At 48.9% G+C, this 14,949-nt stretch overlaps 2 protein-coding genes across 2 annotated transcripts; one reads left to right on the top strand and one right to left on the bottom strand.

The window, feature by feature from the left end:
- Positions 1 to 4,034: 4,034 nt before the first annotated feature.
- On the bottom strand, positions 4,035 to 7,480 carry BKA55DRAFT_552724 (uncharacterized protein). The gene has a single exon (XM_046191460.1). The coding sequence runs from the start codon at positions 7,373 to 7,375 to the stop codon at positions 4,310 to 4,312; it is 3,066 nt and encodes a 1,021-aa protein (XP_046057555.1). The 5' UTR covers positions 7,376 to 7,480; the 3' UTR covers positions 4,035 to 4,309.
- A 539-nt stretch (positions 7,481 to 8,019) lies between these two features.
- On the top strand, positions 8,020 to 14,189 carry BKA55DRAFT_552723 (uncharacterized protein). Its single transcript, XM_046191459.1, has one exon. It carries the CDS (start codon positions 8,321 to 8,323, stop codon positions 13,814 to 13,816), a length of 5,496 nt encoding a protein of 1,831 aa, XP_046057554.1. The 5' UTR covers positions 8,020 to 8,320; the 3' UTR covers positions 13,817 to 14,189.
- The last annotated feature ends 760 nt before the right edge of the window (positions 14,190 to 14,949 follow it).

The raw sequence follows: 14,949 nt of genomic DNA, 5'->3' as shown, positions 1-14,949 counted from the left end.
CGGCTGATTCTGATCAGGCTTGTGGAACGGCATTTATTCATTCATTACATCAACTCAGTCAGCTTGAATCATTGAGGTTCTCACATTCTCTGATCAACTGCAAATCATCACAGTTCTCTGCTTATCAGATCTACATTGCCTAGTATCATCTGCATATATTTCCTACCACTTCAGTAAGTCACACTTAAACTTGCAGTTAAAATTGAAGTTACAGTGTGCCTAGAAGAGTATCATAGTTGGTCCCGCTGTAAAAGGACGCTCCGCAGATATGCGTGAAGCGTCAGATCCCCCATGCATGTCCTTATCATCATGGATCCTGGTTGAATAACTATTGGGTAGACTCACGATGCTTTAGGCAATTATTTAGAAGCCCCGCTACGCCGTTGCTGCCAGAGAGTGGAGGTTTTCAATCTGACCCTGCCGCTAAGGGTGAGGAAATAAAACTGCATCATGCCTATGACTTAGAGGGAAGTTGTGCTGTTAGATGTATGTCAATGGCTGATAAGACGTCTGTCCAGCTGTTTCTGATCTTATATCTTGAGAATGTATTCCTCGAAACCTCTGAATTGTTTGTCCTCAAGTTGAAGTTAGAGTTGCAAACTTTGAGCCAAGGTTGACGTATTTTGTCGGCCGCTTGGCGGAACCTATGCTGCGTTTCACAGGGATCATCACTGGGTCAGTCTTGGGTCATTTCTTGGATTTTTCTTTCGCTTTGGTCACGTTCGCCCTTTCATTCTCGGCTATGCAAACCGCAAGGGAGACCCACGTTTAGTTCGCGACATTTGATGGTTTCTGTTAGCAATTGGCTTTCATGATTGGATGCTTCGTCTCTCTTTTGATGCGGCTGTTGAACGTTTTGGTTCCCCGACGAGGCTACGCGTGAGGGACTAGGTTATCCCTTGATGGCAAAAGGTGAAGAGCAATGATCAAGGTTGAGATAGAAAGAAGTGGCGTGGCTAAGGTTTCGGAACCTTTTGGCTTGGATTCCTATTCGAATATGGCATATGCAGGTCCTTGTTGGTTGGATTCTCAAAGACGAAGTTTCCATGCTGATGTTGTGAATTGGTTGTAAGTCAAAGGCGTGTTACAATACTCGGCAGACTTCTAAGAATTAATCGAACAACTCCCAATGCATGTTCATCGCATAATACAGAATTTAAGGAACTGCCCATCATTAACAAATCTCGTCATACTCTCCCATCATCGCACACGTCTTGTTCACCCTCCATCAATGCGTCTATCAAATAGTGTCTCGATTAGAACAATCTTAATGCGGGGCTCCGTTTGGTGGGAATCCAAAAGGGTGTCATGTGATGCTTCGAAATTGGCCAAGATCATGACATCTTTGCAATGCATCCATGATGGTGTTGTTGATATCAGGTCAGGTCAGTTGCGCCGACAGTGCGATTTTATTATGCGCTGATCATAACCCCAGATTCTCTGGATTGAGACCCCAACACAAGACAAGACAGACATCTGGATGGTTTGGTATTGGTTCAGACGACAAACTCGGTCTGCGGCTTACAATTTACATTTTATTATCCATTACACAACATGTTGGCTCTAGCCAGTAGAGCGAGAGTCTGGTGTCGTCTTGCCACGTCCGGTCCTCTCAGTCGCTGACCAGAGCACAGAGCTTCCTCATTCCATCATCATCATCATAGCCAGCTCATCAATCTCCGATGACACAATGAAACCCTCGAGACACGTTTTCTCTGCAACTCTGTTGAATGGCTCTAGCCCTGCCGTCCGTACCCCCTGGGGCTGATTATGAGTTTTGTTTCTTTGTTTGAGCTCGATCATATTCCCCTGAACTGACTTTCAGGAAATCCCTTACCGAATACCCGTTGCAGAGTAGGGTATATTGCATGAGACGCTATTTCTTTCTTCTATTGTCACAATTGTGCGCTTAGCTTATATTATTGGGGTGTGTTTTTAGACGTTGGATCATTGTCGAGATATATCCCCGCTAATATGCATCAGCCGCAAGAAAGAAGACAGAAGAGCCGAGTTCACATATGACTGCGGCCGCCAACGGTGCGAATACTTACTTGCATGAAGCCATGGATGTTATTCTGCAACGTTTAATCGGTGGAATTTGTTCGAGCCCTTGATCCGAAAGAGGCGTGCACTGAAGCATCATCCGTGGCTAGATCTTACCCTATATCGCCCCCGGTAAAAGATACTTTTGTTATCAAACTTGCCCGGTGCCCCGGACAAATTTACAGTTTCTCAAAACGCATGGACGATGAAAAGTTTCGTTCAACTGATGCAGTGGAAACGTTGTGCCTGGTCCGGATCATCTCGTTGAGCTACTGTAGCTTACACGATGGCGGCACGTCCCATCCCGCCAAAGTGGCTCTTGGATCTCTTACACCAACACCAACTATCAAGACACATCAACCCATGGAAGTAGCCCTGCCCTGACCATCCCTACCTCGATTGTCCAATCATCAAAGTCACTGATCTACCCCATCTTTTAGCCAGACTCTTTTTTATCTCGCCAAAGTCAATGTCCCAGAGATGTGCACATCAATCTTCGGCCAATAGTTGTCCGTCTCTCAACAACGTGCCTCGACTTTACGTTCCATGACGTTCGAAATCCTCAACTTTCGACACAACCCGGCCTCATTGTTACCCCCCGGCTTCAATCTTGAGTGACATGGACTATCTCGAGTGAGACATGTCCTACGCGTTGGCTCAGCGCCAATTCAGGGGAAGGGGAAGGGGAAGGGGAAGCACTGTGGAAGGAGAACCGGCCGATCCTTTGGATATGTCGTGTGCTTCTCTGTCACTCTCACCAAAGACAGTGTCTGAAGGATGGTTATCAATGCAGGCCCTTCTCTAGCCGCCTCAGCCGGGATAAAGATCCGGTCGAGTGTTATCTGGCTGGTAATAGCGCTCAACTCGGCCTCGCTCTGCATCAAGATCCCCCGCCTCTTGGTATTCTTCCAAAAAAGACCTCATTCGCGCTCTAAGAGATCTGCCAGAATATGGATACAAATCCACAAACCCACAGACTTCGTGGTCATCTGACTCTTGCAAATGGGTCTTCTTAACCAAGCGCAACGTGCAGCCGGAGACGAGAAGACAGACCTAGCAAGGCAAGACCGGAATTACATCAAGATATTGCGTGGATCTATTCCTCAGATCCGACTAATAAGCTTTCTCCTCCAGAGCATGCATATTACCGTTCCCGGGACCGGACTGGGCGGAAAACTGCTCCACCCCCGATCCCGCTGTGTCAGTGAGATATCCAAACAGCCCTGGAATCGAATCCTCAATTTCTCAACACGGACGACAAGTATCCCCCTGAGAGATCATCTCCAGAATACGATTCCGGCCTCTTGACACACGTTCCGTCCCTGCTTCTAGTCTACACCGAAACTTCCACTGGCCAAAGCTTTCACCACACTGAATCGTCGATCTACTCAACCCATCCACAAACAGCTCTCCTCGCAACCATGTGCCGCCAGGGGGCGTGTAATCAGGGCGAGAAAGTACTTCGTTGTACCACTTGGCATAATCATTACATACTGCCATTAAAAACACCAAAACGTAAGTTTAGTTAAGTTCAATTAAAGATCTGTGAGGCGCACTTGGTTCCTGGCGAATCAGCTCCGTCACTGCGGGCTCATGGGCGATGAAAGGGAGACAGCATTACATGCCTTGCATCATGCACGTTTCTTTTCGAATAGGCGAAGGAAAAGAGTTTTTATGCGTCTTCGTCATGATTTTCATTTGTAAGAAGCGGTGTCAGAATCGAATGCTACGAGGTACGGCTTGAGAAAGCTTGTCAGCTCGTTTCCAGGGCCCCGGAATGTTGAGCTTGCACGTGGTTGGAACAATAGGGACTTACTTGACTGAGTCTACAATACGTAGTCAATCTTTTGTAGCTCTGAGCTGGTCCTATTCTACATCAACGCGTGTCGTTGATTCAATTTCGAGTTTGATACTGTTGCCTCTGTAACAGAGACTATGTGTCGCGTCATTGCTAGTCCCTCACTTAACAATTATGAACCTGAGCATATGTAATGTAATTTGAATTCGTGTTGAATCTACTTGAGGTATCTACCCGTTATACGCCTGAGTGGTATGTGAACCTCCATATATGACTCCCATAGTCTGGCTGTCGTGTCTTTCATTCCCTGTTCATCCTTTAAACTCCTGACACGCTCGAGGTCGACGACGCTCGGTATGAATGCTAATGCATGAGAAACAAAAAACTTTTTGTGAAAGTAGTATATCCATAGGGGCAAAGCCCGTGATGAAGTCTTCGAATAGTTGTAAAACGTTCCCGGTGATCCTTTCACCATGGACTCTGTTGCCCCTGAGTCTTTTGAGGTGATGGCTCTGTTCCACTGAGATTCCATTCGAAAACATGGTCCATCTCGCGGAAAACATCCTCCGCCATATCGAGAGGATCTTGCGACTCGTCGGACTCGCGATCGCTCTTAGTCGGATCCGCAGGAGTCGATTGACGCAACTGGTCTGCCGAAAGGAAAGCCTCTGCCATGGCATCTGGCATTGGACTGCCAATTGTACGCTGTGATTCCGATGGCAGCAAGCGCTGTTTGTGACGGATGATAGGACCCCGTGCCACAGCATCGAAGTGCTTATGGAACTTGTCATCTCCTGATGTTGGTAGTTCAGACATAGGAGTATCAGGTGGTGGGGAGCCTTGATGTCCCTTAGACGCAGATGGGCAGGGTGTTGTTGGATTACTTGAATATCCCTTGGTCTCAAGGGGTAGCGGTGCGAAGGAGACTCGTCGTTCAGAACTCCTGACCACCCAAGGATTCTTGGTTGCGGAAGCCAGAATGCCTTGCGTACTTAGCATACGAGCACCCGATCCCCTCCAAATAGCGCCCTTGCTTCTACGGGAACTGTGCTCTGTGGAAGATGATCTGAAGGATGCGAATGACTTGACAGAGAATTGAGGCTCGGGTGTTGATTCTATGACTGTTGTGGCTGCCGCAGAGGCATCCTGTAGTGGCGTGTCAACTTGAGATGCAACGGCTGGTGTGTTGGACTCTTCGGCTGCCGAGCGATCTTCTATTTCGCCAACAGGCGTCAGGGTCAGCGGTTTTGTAGGTAGTTCGGCCATCTCGTCTGTCCAAGGAGTTTGTTCCACAGGGCTGGATTCAGCCACGATAGTGTTCGTTTCCTTTGACTCCGGCATAGGGCTGTCCGTGGATATCTTGCCCAGGCTCAGTGTAGCGTACTGAGAAAGCTTATTAGCGACCCATGGGGTCTGCTGTGAGAAAGGAATATGTGTGTTTTGTGGTGAGTTGGGCTGGCGCTGTTCTTGCTCCAGCTGTTGCTCCTTGGCTGGACTACTGACAACAGTTGGTCTCACGTTCTGTAAAGAAAGCCGAGGAAGACTCAAAGCTCGACGTGTCGTCGTCGTCTTGGGAGTAGATTGAACCGATGCTGTCTTTTGTCGAGCACTGGGAGGGCTGGAGGCTTGCTTCGATGGAAGAGATGCTCTTCTTTGGGGCAAGTTTTGATAAGAAGGACTTCCAGTCAATTTTGCCAACTTTTCCCAAGAGCTTTGAGGAATGAACCTCTTCTTGATTGAAGTCCGAAGGAGATAATCAGCATGAGAAGGTGTTGAGTTGTCATTGCCAAGTTTCGATGCTGTGGATTTTGATGGCGTCGTCTCAGCCTCGCGACGTCCTGCCAAGGTTTGTGGCGTCCTTTTATTGATTGTCGTTGTTGGGGATACGATTTCAGTGGCTTTCGCTTTGCCATCCTCCTCCTCTTCTTCGCTAGATTCATCTACAGAAGCAGTGCCACTGCCCTCGTGATTTTCAGTTACAGCCAGGCTGCTGGTGACATCGGCAGTCTCATCCATGTCCTCATCTTCTGACTCTGTGTCTTGTTGACACTCGCTGGGCGTTTCTTCAGCAATGACCTCAATTGCATCTTCCGCTGACTCTTGACTAGGACAGCTTGTGAGTTCCGAATCAGATGGTGTGGAGTCAATCATTGAAGAACAACTGGCACTATGCGGTCGGTTGTGAGGTTCCTCAGAAATGTCGTATCCGCCAAACTCCTTGCTTGAAATGGATGATAGGGGACTTGTCATGGCGATTTGGTCAGTTTCCATCGCGGATTCCGAGTCTTTTAGACTGCGCCCCTCCTCCACTGGTGTACTATCTTGCAGATCAGATATTGTGCTGGCCATGTCATCATTGGGTGATGACAAGCCAGACCAAGTGTCCTCATTTCTGGACATGGAGACGTCTTGCTCTGATGCAGCTTCGACATCTTGATTGAGCTTTGGTCGCATTTTGAAACAGAAACTTTCATCTTCTTGAGTCTCAAAAGCTGAGCGAAGTGTTGGACTGTTAGCAGCTTCATTTCGAGCTCCCAAACCAGTTGCTCCAGGTACAGAGCCTCGTTGAGGAACTGAGACCTTGCTTGGTGTCTGTTGGTCGGTGCTGCCTTGTGATGATAGATTCGCATGTGAGTCCAGAACTGGGGTATACTGCAGACAGGATAAAGGTGACGACGAAGGCGCAGAGGCTCGATCCAACGTAACCTTATCGCGGGATAGTTCGTCCTCTGAAGTAGGATGTTCATGTTGCGAAGTTGAGAAGTATCTCTTTGTCGCAATAGCGGAAGATGGCAAGCGATCGGGAACACTTGAAAAAGATGTGTTGAACGCATTCGTAGCTGAAGTCGAAGGTTGGTTTCGAGATGGGACTGGAGTATCGATGGAGCCCGTTTCCATGATATCAGTTCGTCGTCGCTTATTCGCCAAATGTTTTAACCACGAAGATCCCTTCGCTTTTCGCTTTCTCTCAGACAATGACCCTTGCGGTGTCGATGCCCAAAACTCGTCCTTCGGCTTCTTCTCAGTGTCCACGGCATCTCTCCATTCTCGGACCTTGGCGAGTTCATCTTCTTCCAAATAAGGGTGTGTTTCGGTCTCGGAAGTTTGGTTAAGGCTTTCTGGGCTCGGGAGGTGACATTCCAGACTATCGCTAGCTGGCTGGGCTGTTTCTGGTATAGATATATTGCGTCTGACGTTGGCGGACCTTTTCAATTTCCCGGGCGACGTCCTTATTATTCTTGCATTTGCAGCCGTTCGGTGCTTTGAACGCCAAGGGTTGACCCAGTTCGAGGACTTCGCATCAAAGGGGCCTCTGAGTAATGCGGTCAAGAGTACTGGTGTTTTCCCGTCGAGAAATCGTTGACCGGCTGCTTCGATACGTAGTTTTCTTGATATGGGATTATCGTAGTTTTCGTCATCTGAACCTTCGTACAAGACATCTTCAGGGTCGCAAGTCGCTTCGCAATAAATCGTGTCTTCACCCCATCCCAGAGCGAGCTCGTCCGCTAGAGGATCAGCGGTCTGGGTGGCCATGTTGATAGTATTGGAGGCTTGCGCCCTCCAGATGCAAAAGAGTTGTCTTTAAACGTATATATAGCGTTGACCGACTGTTTGGGTTGATGGACCGTTCTATTGATTAACGATCCCTGTCCAAAGAAATGGAATGCACGGTCTATCACCAGGGGAGACGCGCCCCGCGTGGAGTCACGTGGAGTCGCGTAAAGTGCTTCACTGTACGTCATGACAGTGACACAGAGCAAGGCAAGACCGTTCACAGCAGACGTTCTTTTATTGATGAATGGCATAGAAGAGGAAACAATAGAGAAGGTGTTTGCATTCATGTTTTTGCTCCTATTTGAAATATGAAGACCAGTGATGAGGGTTACAAATGCTTTCCGAAGTACCATGATTGCACCAAACCAGGCCTTTCGTCCCATGATATCACTCGGTTTGCAGACTTTCAACTCGAAATGGGCATTACGCTCATAATCAAAACCATCTTGTCATTTATAGAAGGAGTTCGATTCATTTATAGATGCTCAACCTCATCACCATTTACAAGATCGTTCAAGAAAATGGCTAGCGCACGTGATCCCGGCAGAGTCCCACCGTTGACAGAGCAACGGCTCTAACTGTAACAAGGACCCTGGTCTTGTTTATCTCGATTCTCCAAAGCTCAAGGATACGCGCAAACAACGTCGTCTCACGATCTGTATTTCGCATGTGCTTGTTTGTTTAAATATTTTGTCGAGACCCCATGTCTTAGTTCAACAGCCCTACTTCTCGTCTGTGATTTAATACATCTTCATCTTAGCATCCTCATTCCTCCCTCCTCTCCGACTTTGTCTTTGAGTACCTTTACACATAAACACATCACCTCGCGACCCCACCACCAACCGCCGCATACGATTTTTGTTTAGTTCATGGCTTCGCATTGACATTTTACACCACCTTGATTCGCGCTTCCAGGGTGACACCATGGAGCACGCTTGGTTGGACTCATTGTCCGAGGATTGGGTTTCTCAGCCCAGATCTGATTCCTCTGCCGTTCAACTCCCCCCTCTGAAAGATACCGAAGAGCCCACAACAAAACCAAGAGAGACGCCGAGTAGGATACCGCGTAGAACGTTAGGCTCACGACCCCAATTATCATCAGCTGCTCGCGATTCGAGCTTCAACATACTTAGCGAGCGCACCGCGAATGATATCAACATTTCAAGTCAGCGCATTGTTAGACCATCATCACAAGGCTCCAAATTCCCACCTGGAAGGTTTGCCAGTAGATCTGTGTCTGCCTCCACGACCGCATCCGTTGTTCATAACACTATTCAACACAAATCGTCACCTGGAAGGCAACAGGATACACCAGAGTGGAAGAAACGACTGGTGTATGGCGACGTTCAGTATGGCGAACAGCGCGACCTGTTTTGCTCAGCTGCGACCGGATTACAAGACATGTTCAGACCACCCGACGCCTCAGGTGACGATGCAGACCAAGAGGCGCGCCTGGAGTCATCTATGATGCCGTCTAGTCCACCATTATACCCCCAGCGCATTGTCAGCAACGACCTCGAACCCGATCTCAGTCAACTCGACGAACTTGATGAACTCGAGGACCAAGAGCCATTGTATCCAAACGATGTTACACCGAGCCCGAGCCCCCGAAGGGCACAAAGAGAGATCAAATACAAGCTTAATGTGGAAGATTCTATGGTGTCTAGTATACCCAGCTCCCGAGATGAAACCCCCTCAAGACAGCGAGACGAGTCTTATCGCGAGGAAAGCTGTTTGAGCGCTGCTTCTGAGACGAACAATAGCGTTCGAAAGATTAGCGGCCAAAGCGTAATTCGCAACGAAGATTTCAGTCCCATTCTTATCGGCAAGCAGAGCGACAAGGACGGCAAAATGGACTTTGCGCCCATTGAGCTGCCAGCAGACAGATTGAAGCAGAAACTTGAAGCCTTGCGCATTAATCAGATGCTTCTCGATCCTGCAGTTGACCCTAAAACGGGATTTGACGAGCCTAATCCGGAAGCTTCTGCTACTCCTGAGGACACTGAAGAATATGCAACAAAAGGTGGATTCTTGAACCTTCAACGAGGGGGTCGATCAGGAGATGGTTCATTTCGCTATCGTGATCTCAGCCCCGGCTTGGGCGTTGACACAAGTGGAATGCTTCCAGAGGAGTCCCTGCAGGCCAGCACTCCCAAACAGTTTCCTTCCGTACGAACGGAAGTTACCAACCCATATCAAAACGACTACTTCAACATCAGCCCGTCCTTGCCACGAGCTCCTTTTCCCAGTCCAGACAAGAAGCAGATTTCTTCAGGCAGAAGTGCGCCATCTGCTGGAAGCCCTCTCAAGCTTTTTGGCCCTTATGATACCTTTACCAACCAAACACTCCTCCGGCGTATTAGTCAATTCGAGGAAGGCATGTCGGGTACCCCTTCCCGGCAATCCTTAGGATCCCAAGCTCCTCATGATCAGTCTGATATGCCCGCTCACGAATACGGAGACTCTATGTCCAGCCCTGCTTTGCCGACAACGAGTCACAGGCCCATCAGTGGGAGATCTTTCAGTCGGTTTGGCCTTGGAGATCTTGAAGGATACGAGTTTAGTGAGGAAGTTTCTTATGTCTCTCAAGGAGATGCAGTCTATTCCGACAAGGAAAATGACGCCCCTCAATCACCGGATATCCAATCCGTTCAGTCAGTTCTTCAACATCCGGAGCAGGTAGCATCTCCCAGCCACGATGCCCAGTTACTTGTTCACAGACGCCGCGGCAAGTCCACATCATCATCTGGTAGTAAGCATCATAGGACAATCTCAGGTTCTAGTCACATCCACAGCAAATCTCTGAATCCAGCAAAGGGTGCTCCAGGCAATGCCAATACCCCCAAGCGCGATAGCGGATCAGAGGGTAAGAGACCTCGAACGTCTCCGTCTAAGGATCCAACGCCAAAGCGTCGGCGTACGCTGCACCGTTCTGACATTGCCTTTGGCCGAGAGGATCGATTGGAAGGGGTAGAATCCGCCAGTCGTGACATGCAGTCGATCATGGGAAAGAAACGCAAGGATGCACGACCTAGTGAGTTCCAGCTTGCGAACCCTAACGTGCTTGCAATGAGAAACATTCTCCGCCCACGCAGTCCTACGCCTAGCCGTGGCTCGTCAGAGCGTAGTGAGCCGAACGAGACCATGCACTCGGAGGATGATGTAACCCACGAAAAGCCGAAGAAGACTCTTGTCCGGGCATTGCAGGAGGAGACTCTGGGCTATACTACGGATGGCCATAGTGAAGTTGACCGTAAGCCGTCTATTAGGACTCAGGACTTTGTCGACCAGGCTGCACAGATCATGGCCATGATCCGCAACCAAGTGAGACCACCAGGCCTCTCAAGTGTTGAAGAATCAGAGGCTGAGCATGGCACACCCGAAGGAGATGACCTCGATGACTCTTATCAGGAGTCAACGAATGAGCCATTGTCTCGTCCTCCAAGCCGAGAAGGAAACCCTATGCCCAGACCACCCAAGCATCAAGAGGACCCAGAGCTGATCAAGCGGTTGAGGAAGTACCAAGAGTTTAGTGACATGGGAGATATCATCACGCTGTCTATGCGCTCCATGGGCATGGTCAAAGAAGCAATTCTTGCCGATCAAGAAGTTGAGCGGGAAATTGAGAAGGCACCCCGCCAGCGATCAGAGCTGTCATACAACACTGAGGACGAAGTCATCAGCGATCCACCCAACATTCGATTGTCAGCCGGCCCTGCTCACGATGCGCTGCCATCGAGCCCATCACGCGACTATCACTCGCAGTCATCAGGGGTTTCGACAAACAGAACCTATCCTACAACGTCCTCGCATGGCTCCGAGACCCGAAGGACTATCATGCCCGAAAGTGTGTCACATCTTATTCCGGATCGAGTGGGTAGTATGTATCTCGATAAGCAGAACAACATCTGGATCAAGAAGAAGGAAACGCCTACGTGGCGGCCCATGAATGTTCTTCCTTCGGACAGCGAGGATGATCCTTTCGCCAGCATCCCAGATTTGTCTGTGGATTTGACGAGAGAGATGCAGAATCTCGTTCTCACTACCGCCAAGAAGAGCAACGCAGCTGGCAGTCCAAGCCAGGCGAGGTCGCCGACCAGTCCATCTAAATCTGCAAAGTTCCGATCTGCTAGAGGCTTTACGACATTGTCACCTGATGGGCAGCTGAGCCCAGAGATGGCCAGCCTTGTCGGAGAAGAGTTCGAGAAGTTAGATGCCCGGGTAATGGAAGATTCCGAGCTTTATCTTGAGGATTCTCGTCAAGATGAGAGCAGCTTTCACGACGACAAGGCCAGCAGTACTCCCTCGACGACCACCAAGAAGCGTAATCTCACCATCACGTTCTCCTCGCCGGTTGCATCCATCATACAAGATGTGGTGGTGGCAGAGGACTTGGACAACCTGGAGGATGATCCGGAGCTTCCCAATGGCCATCTCAACAACAGTTCATCGCCTAGGAAGTCACCGGGCCATGCCAGTATTGGGAAATCAGCATTGAAGAATGGTGGCAATGGACAGGGCTGGAGCAACCGCATCCCCTCACGAAATGGCCCAACATTTGTTCCTCGACCTGTTTCGCGAATTGATGAGCAAGACGAGGATAGTACCATCGAGCTTCCTATTGATGACCAACGCCAAGTCAGCATCATTGGGGACACAAGCGTCGTCAGTCACAAAACACCCGACGGCCGCCGCACCAGTCTCAGCTTTGTCGTTAACCCAACACCAAATAATAACTTCTACCCAACGCCCACAGACGACAGTGTCATGATTGGCCAGAATGTAGGAAAGCTTTCCCTCAGCCCTTTGTCTGAATTCACTATCAATAATACGGATCAGTCCTTCGGCTTCGAGGTCAGCTATGTCATGGGTCGACGGCATGCAGCCACTGGAGATGGTTCTAAGAAGGTCATGTCCATGACGATACGGGAACTTGTGGACAAGCTTAGTGAGGTTGAGCCGTATGAGCCTTACTGGGAAGATATCACAGATCTGGACCTTCACGAGAAGCGCCTGGGAAGCCTGCATATGCTGGACCAGTTCTGCGGCAAGCTGGTGACACTGGACGCTTCCAAGAATGCACTGGGACATTTGGATGGCGTGCCGCCTAGTGTTCGGCAGCTGAAGGTATCGCAGAATATGCTGACCGAATTAACATCTTGGGATCACTTGATGAACCTTCAGTACTTGGACATCTCTGGTAACGAGGTCAAGAGCCTTTCTGCACTCAAGGGTTTGGTGCATCTGCGAAGCATCAGGGCGGACAACAACGAACTGACGAGCCTTGATGGCCTCGATACCCACGATGGACTGCTGTCTCTTCGAGCCCGAGACAACTTGATCGAGGAAGTTGATTTTGCGAGAGTTAAGATGGAGCGCCTCACTGAACTCGATTTGGGAGGCAACCGAGTATCATCGATCCGGAACCTGGAGTTGGCTCCCGCCCTGTCACGCTTGCGATTGTCCAAGAACAAGCTTACAAGCTTTGTGGTGCCATCGTGTATCAAGACACTTCGTCAGTTGGAACTGAGCGATAACCAACTTACTTGCTTGGACGTCAGCAACCTGCCCAACTTACACTCAGTACATGCTGATCGCAACCGCATTACTGAATTGAGTGGCTTCAGCCGAGCTCGAAAGCTTGATAGCCTGAGTCTCAGGGAGCAGCGGGCAGATAAGGCTCTCGACCTTGGCTTCCTTTCTTCAGCTTGCGAAGTACGCAAACTTTTCCTTTCTGGCAACTACCTGGGCACCTTTGAGCCCACAGTGGACTTTCTCAACTTGCAACTCCTTGAGCTCGCCAACTGTGGGATTCAGGCATTGCCGGACAACCTTGGTCAGCTGATGCCTAACCTCCGAACGTTGAACATCAACTTCAACGCGATCCGAGATTTGGAACCGCTCCGGTTCATTCCGCGACTCAAGAAGCTTCTTGTGGCAGGCAACCGACTGGCTGATTCAACCATGGTGACGGAGTTACTTATCGAGTTTCCTCACCTCACTCAGCTTGATCTGAGGGACAATCCTATCACGATTGGTTTCTACGCGCCAACCCAGATGCTGGTTCCTGCGGATCGTGAGGGCTACGTGGACCCGTTTATGCTGCCTGACACAGATGTCGAGCGAGACCAACTATTCTCTAGCCGACTAGATGAGATGACCAAGTTACGGCGACGACTACACCAAATTGTGTTTGTGACAAGTTGCAAGAGGTTACGAAAGTTGGATGGGCTCGGTATCGACCGAGAGACGGTCCTAGCCAAAGACGCCGTGTTTCAGACACTGGTTGCTGAGGGCCTATTGCCAGATGAGACACTTGTGGGTGAAAACTCTTCACCTTGCAAAGATGTAACGGTGGAAAATGAGACAATGGGGACGATGCGAAGCAGCCGTTGGAATGCAGAGGACAGCTTTGCCTAAGGGGCATTAAAAAAGTGTATAATTCAAAGGCGACAAGGGGGTTTTGAGCTGTGCATATTTGAATGAGGCGTTTGTGGAATGTTTTAGCTGGCTTTGATTTCTTTTTTCTTTTTTTCTTCTCTCTCAGATCAAGGGAGCAAGAGGCTAGCGAATGGCCCTTAAAGGGGTAGGAAAACGGATTATGAATGAACATGGCATTGCCAGGCTGGATTTTGGCATTGGTAGGAGTTCATGGGTTGATTATTACGAGTAATTATCTTACATAGCTTATGGGTACATGAGCTGTATGAATACATGGTATGTGAAGTCATGGATATCAAAGCTGAAGATGAAGCCGAAGCATTGCAACAGAAGTGAAAAGAAGTGAAGTGTCAAACAGTTAATTACGAGACGCATTGACAAGGGAGGTCTTAGCCTGCTCTGTCATGCGGATGATGCTGTAGCCCAAAACGCGTCCACTCGGTAAAGTATCAGGTACAAAACGGTAATCTTCAAGGGTACCTTGTATCAGAATATTAATTGGCTGCAGGATGAAGTCACGCTGATCATGGTGGCAGCCTCATCGACGTCAGAGATACGCACTCCATTATTGTAAGCTTTAGATTAAGCTGTACCGCTTCTACCAAGCTTATTCAAGCCCTCAAAGCTGGACAATGGTCGCGTGATACAAGACATAACAAACATTTGTGACTCTTTTCTTTTCTTTTCTTTTCTTTCATAAGAAACAAGCCACATGTGTTTTACTGACGAGTCAGACATTAACATCCTTGCTGGGCTGGGGTATGAAATGTTCTGGAATTGTCCAGGGTGCGGGAATCTTCGGGCTGTTGGCCAGGCGTAGTCTAGCTAGGATGGCCCTGGAGATGAAATCTATCTCATGTGCACGAGCTTATAAGTGATCATGTCTGAGCTCAGCTTTTAGCACTGGTTGTTTTGTAGTAAAATAACAAGCTTTGTTTTTTCTTCGTTGGGCTTGAAGAAAAGGGAAACCCAACCGTGGAGACGGGCGTCAGGTACCCTTTTGATATAAGAGGTTGATAGGGAAATAGTGTGTTTGTTAGAACAAAGGAGTCATCTTGGCGTCGTTGTGAATTAGGGAAATTATTTGTCTATCAATGTCCTTTTCATCTTGA

This window comes from Fusarium redolens (assembly GCF_020744475.1).
Source record: "Fusarium redolens strain MPI-CAGE-AT-0023 chromosome Unknown BKA55scaffold_1, whole genome shotgun sequence".
NCBI lineage: Eukaryota > Fungi > Ascomycota > Sordariomycetes > Hypocreales > Nectriaceae > Fusarium > Fusarium redolens.
The sequence above is the reverse complement of the archived record's forward strand: the minus strand, read 5'-3'. Positions and strand labels throughout refer to the sequence as shown.

What these genes read in the sequence shown, in the direction of transcription:
- BKA55DRAFT_552724 (XM_046191460.1), bottom strand. Translation starts at nt 7,375, where the DNA reads ATGGCCACCCAGACCGCTGATCCTCTAGCGGACGAGCTCGCTCTGGGA.
- BKA55DRAFT_552723 (XM_046191459.1), top strand. Translation starts at nt 8,321, where the DNA reads ATGGAGCACGCTTGGTTGGACTCATTGTCCGAGGATTGGGTTTCTCAG.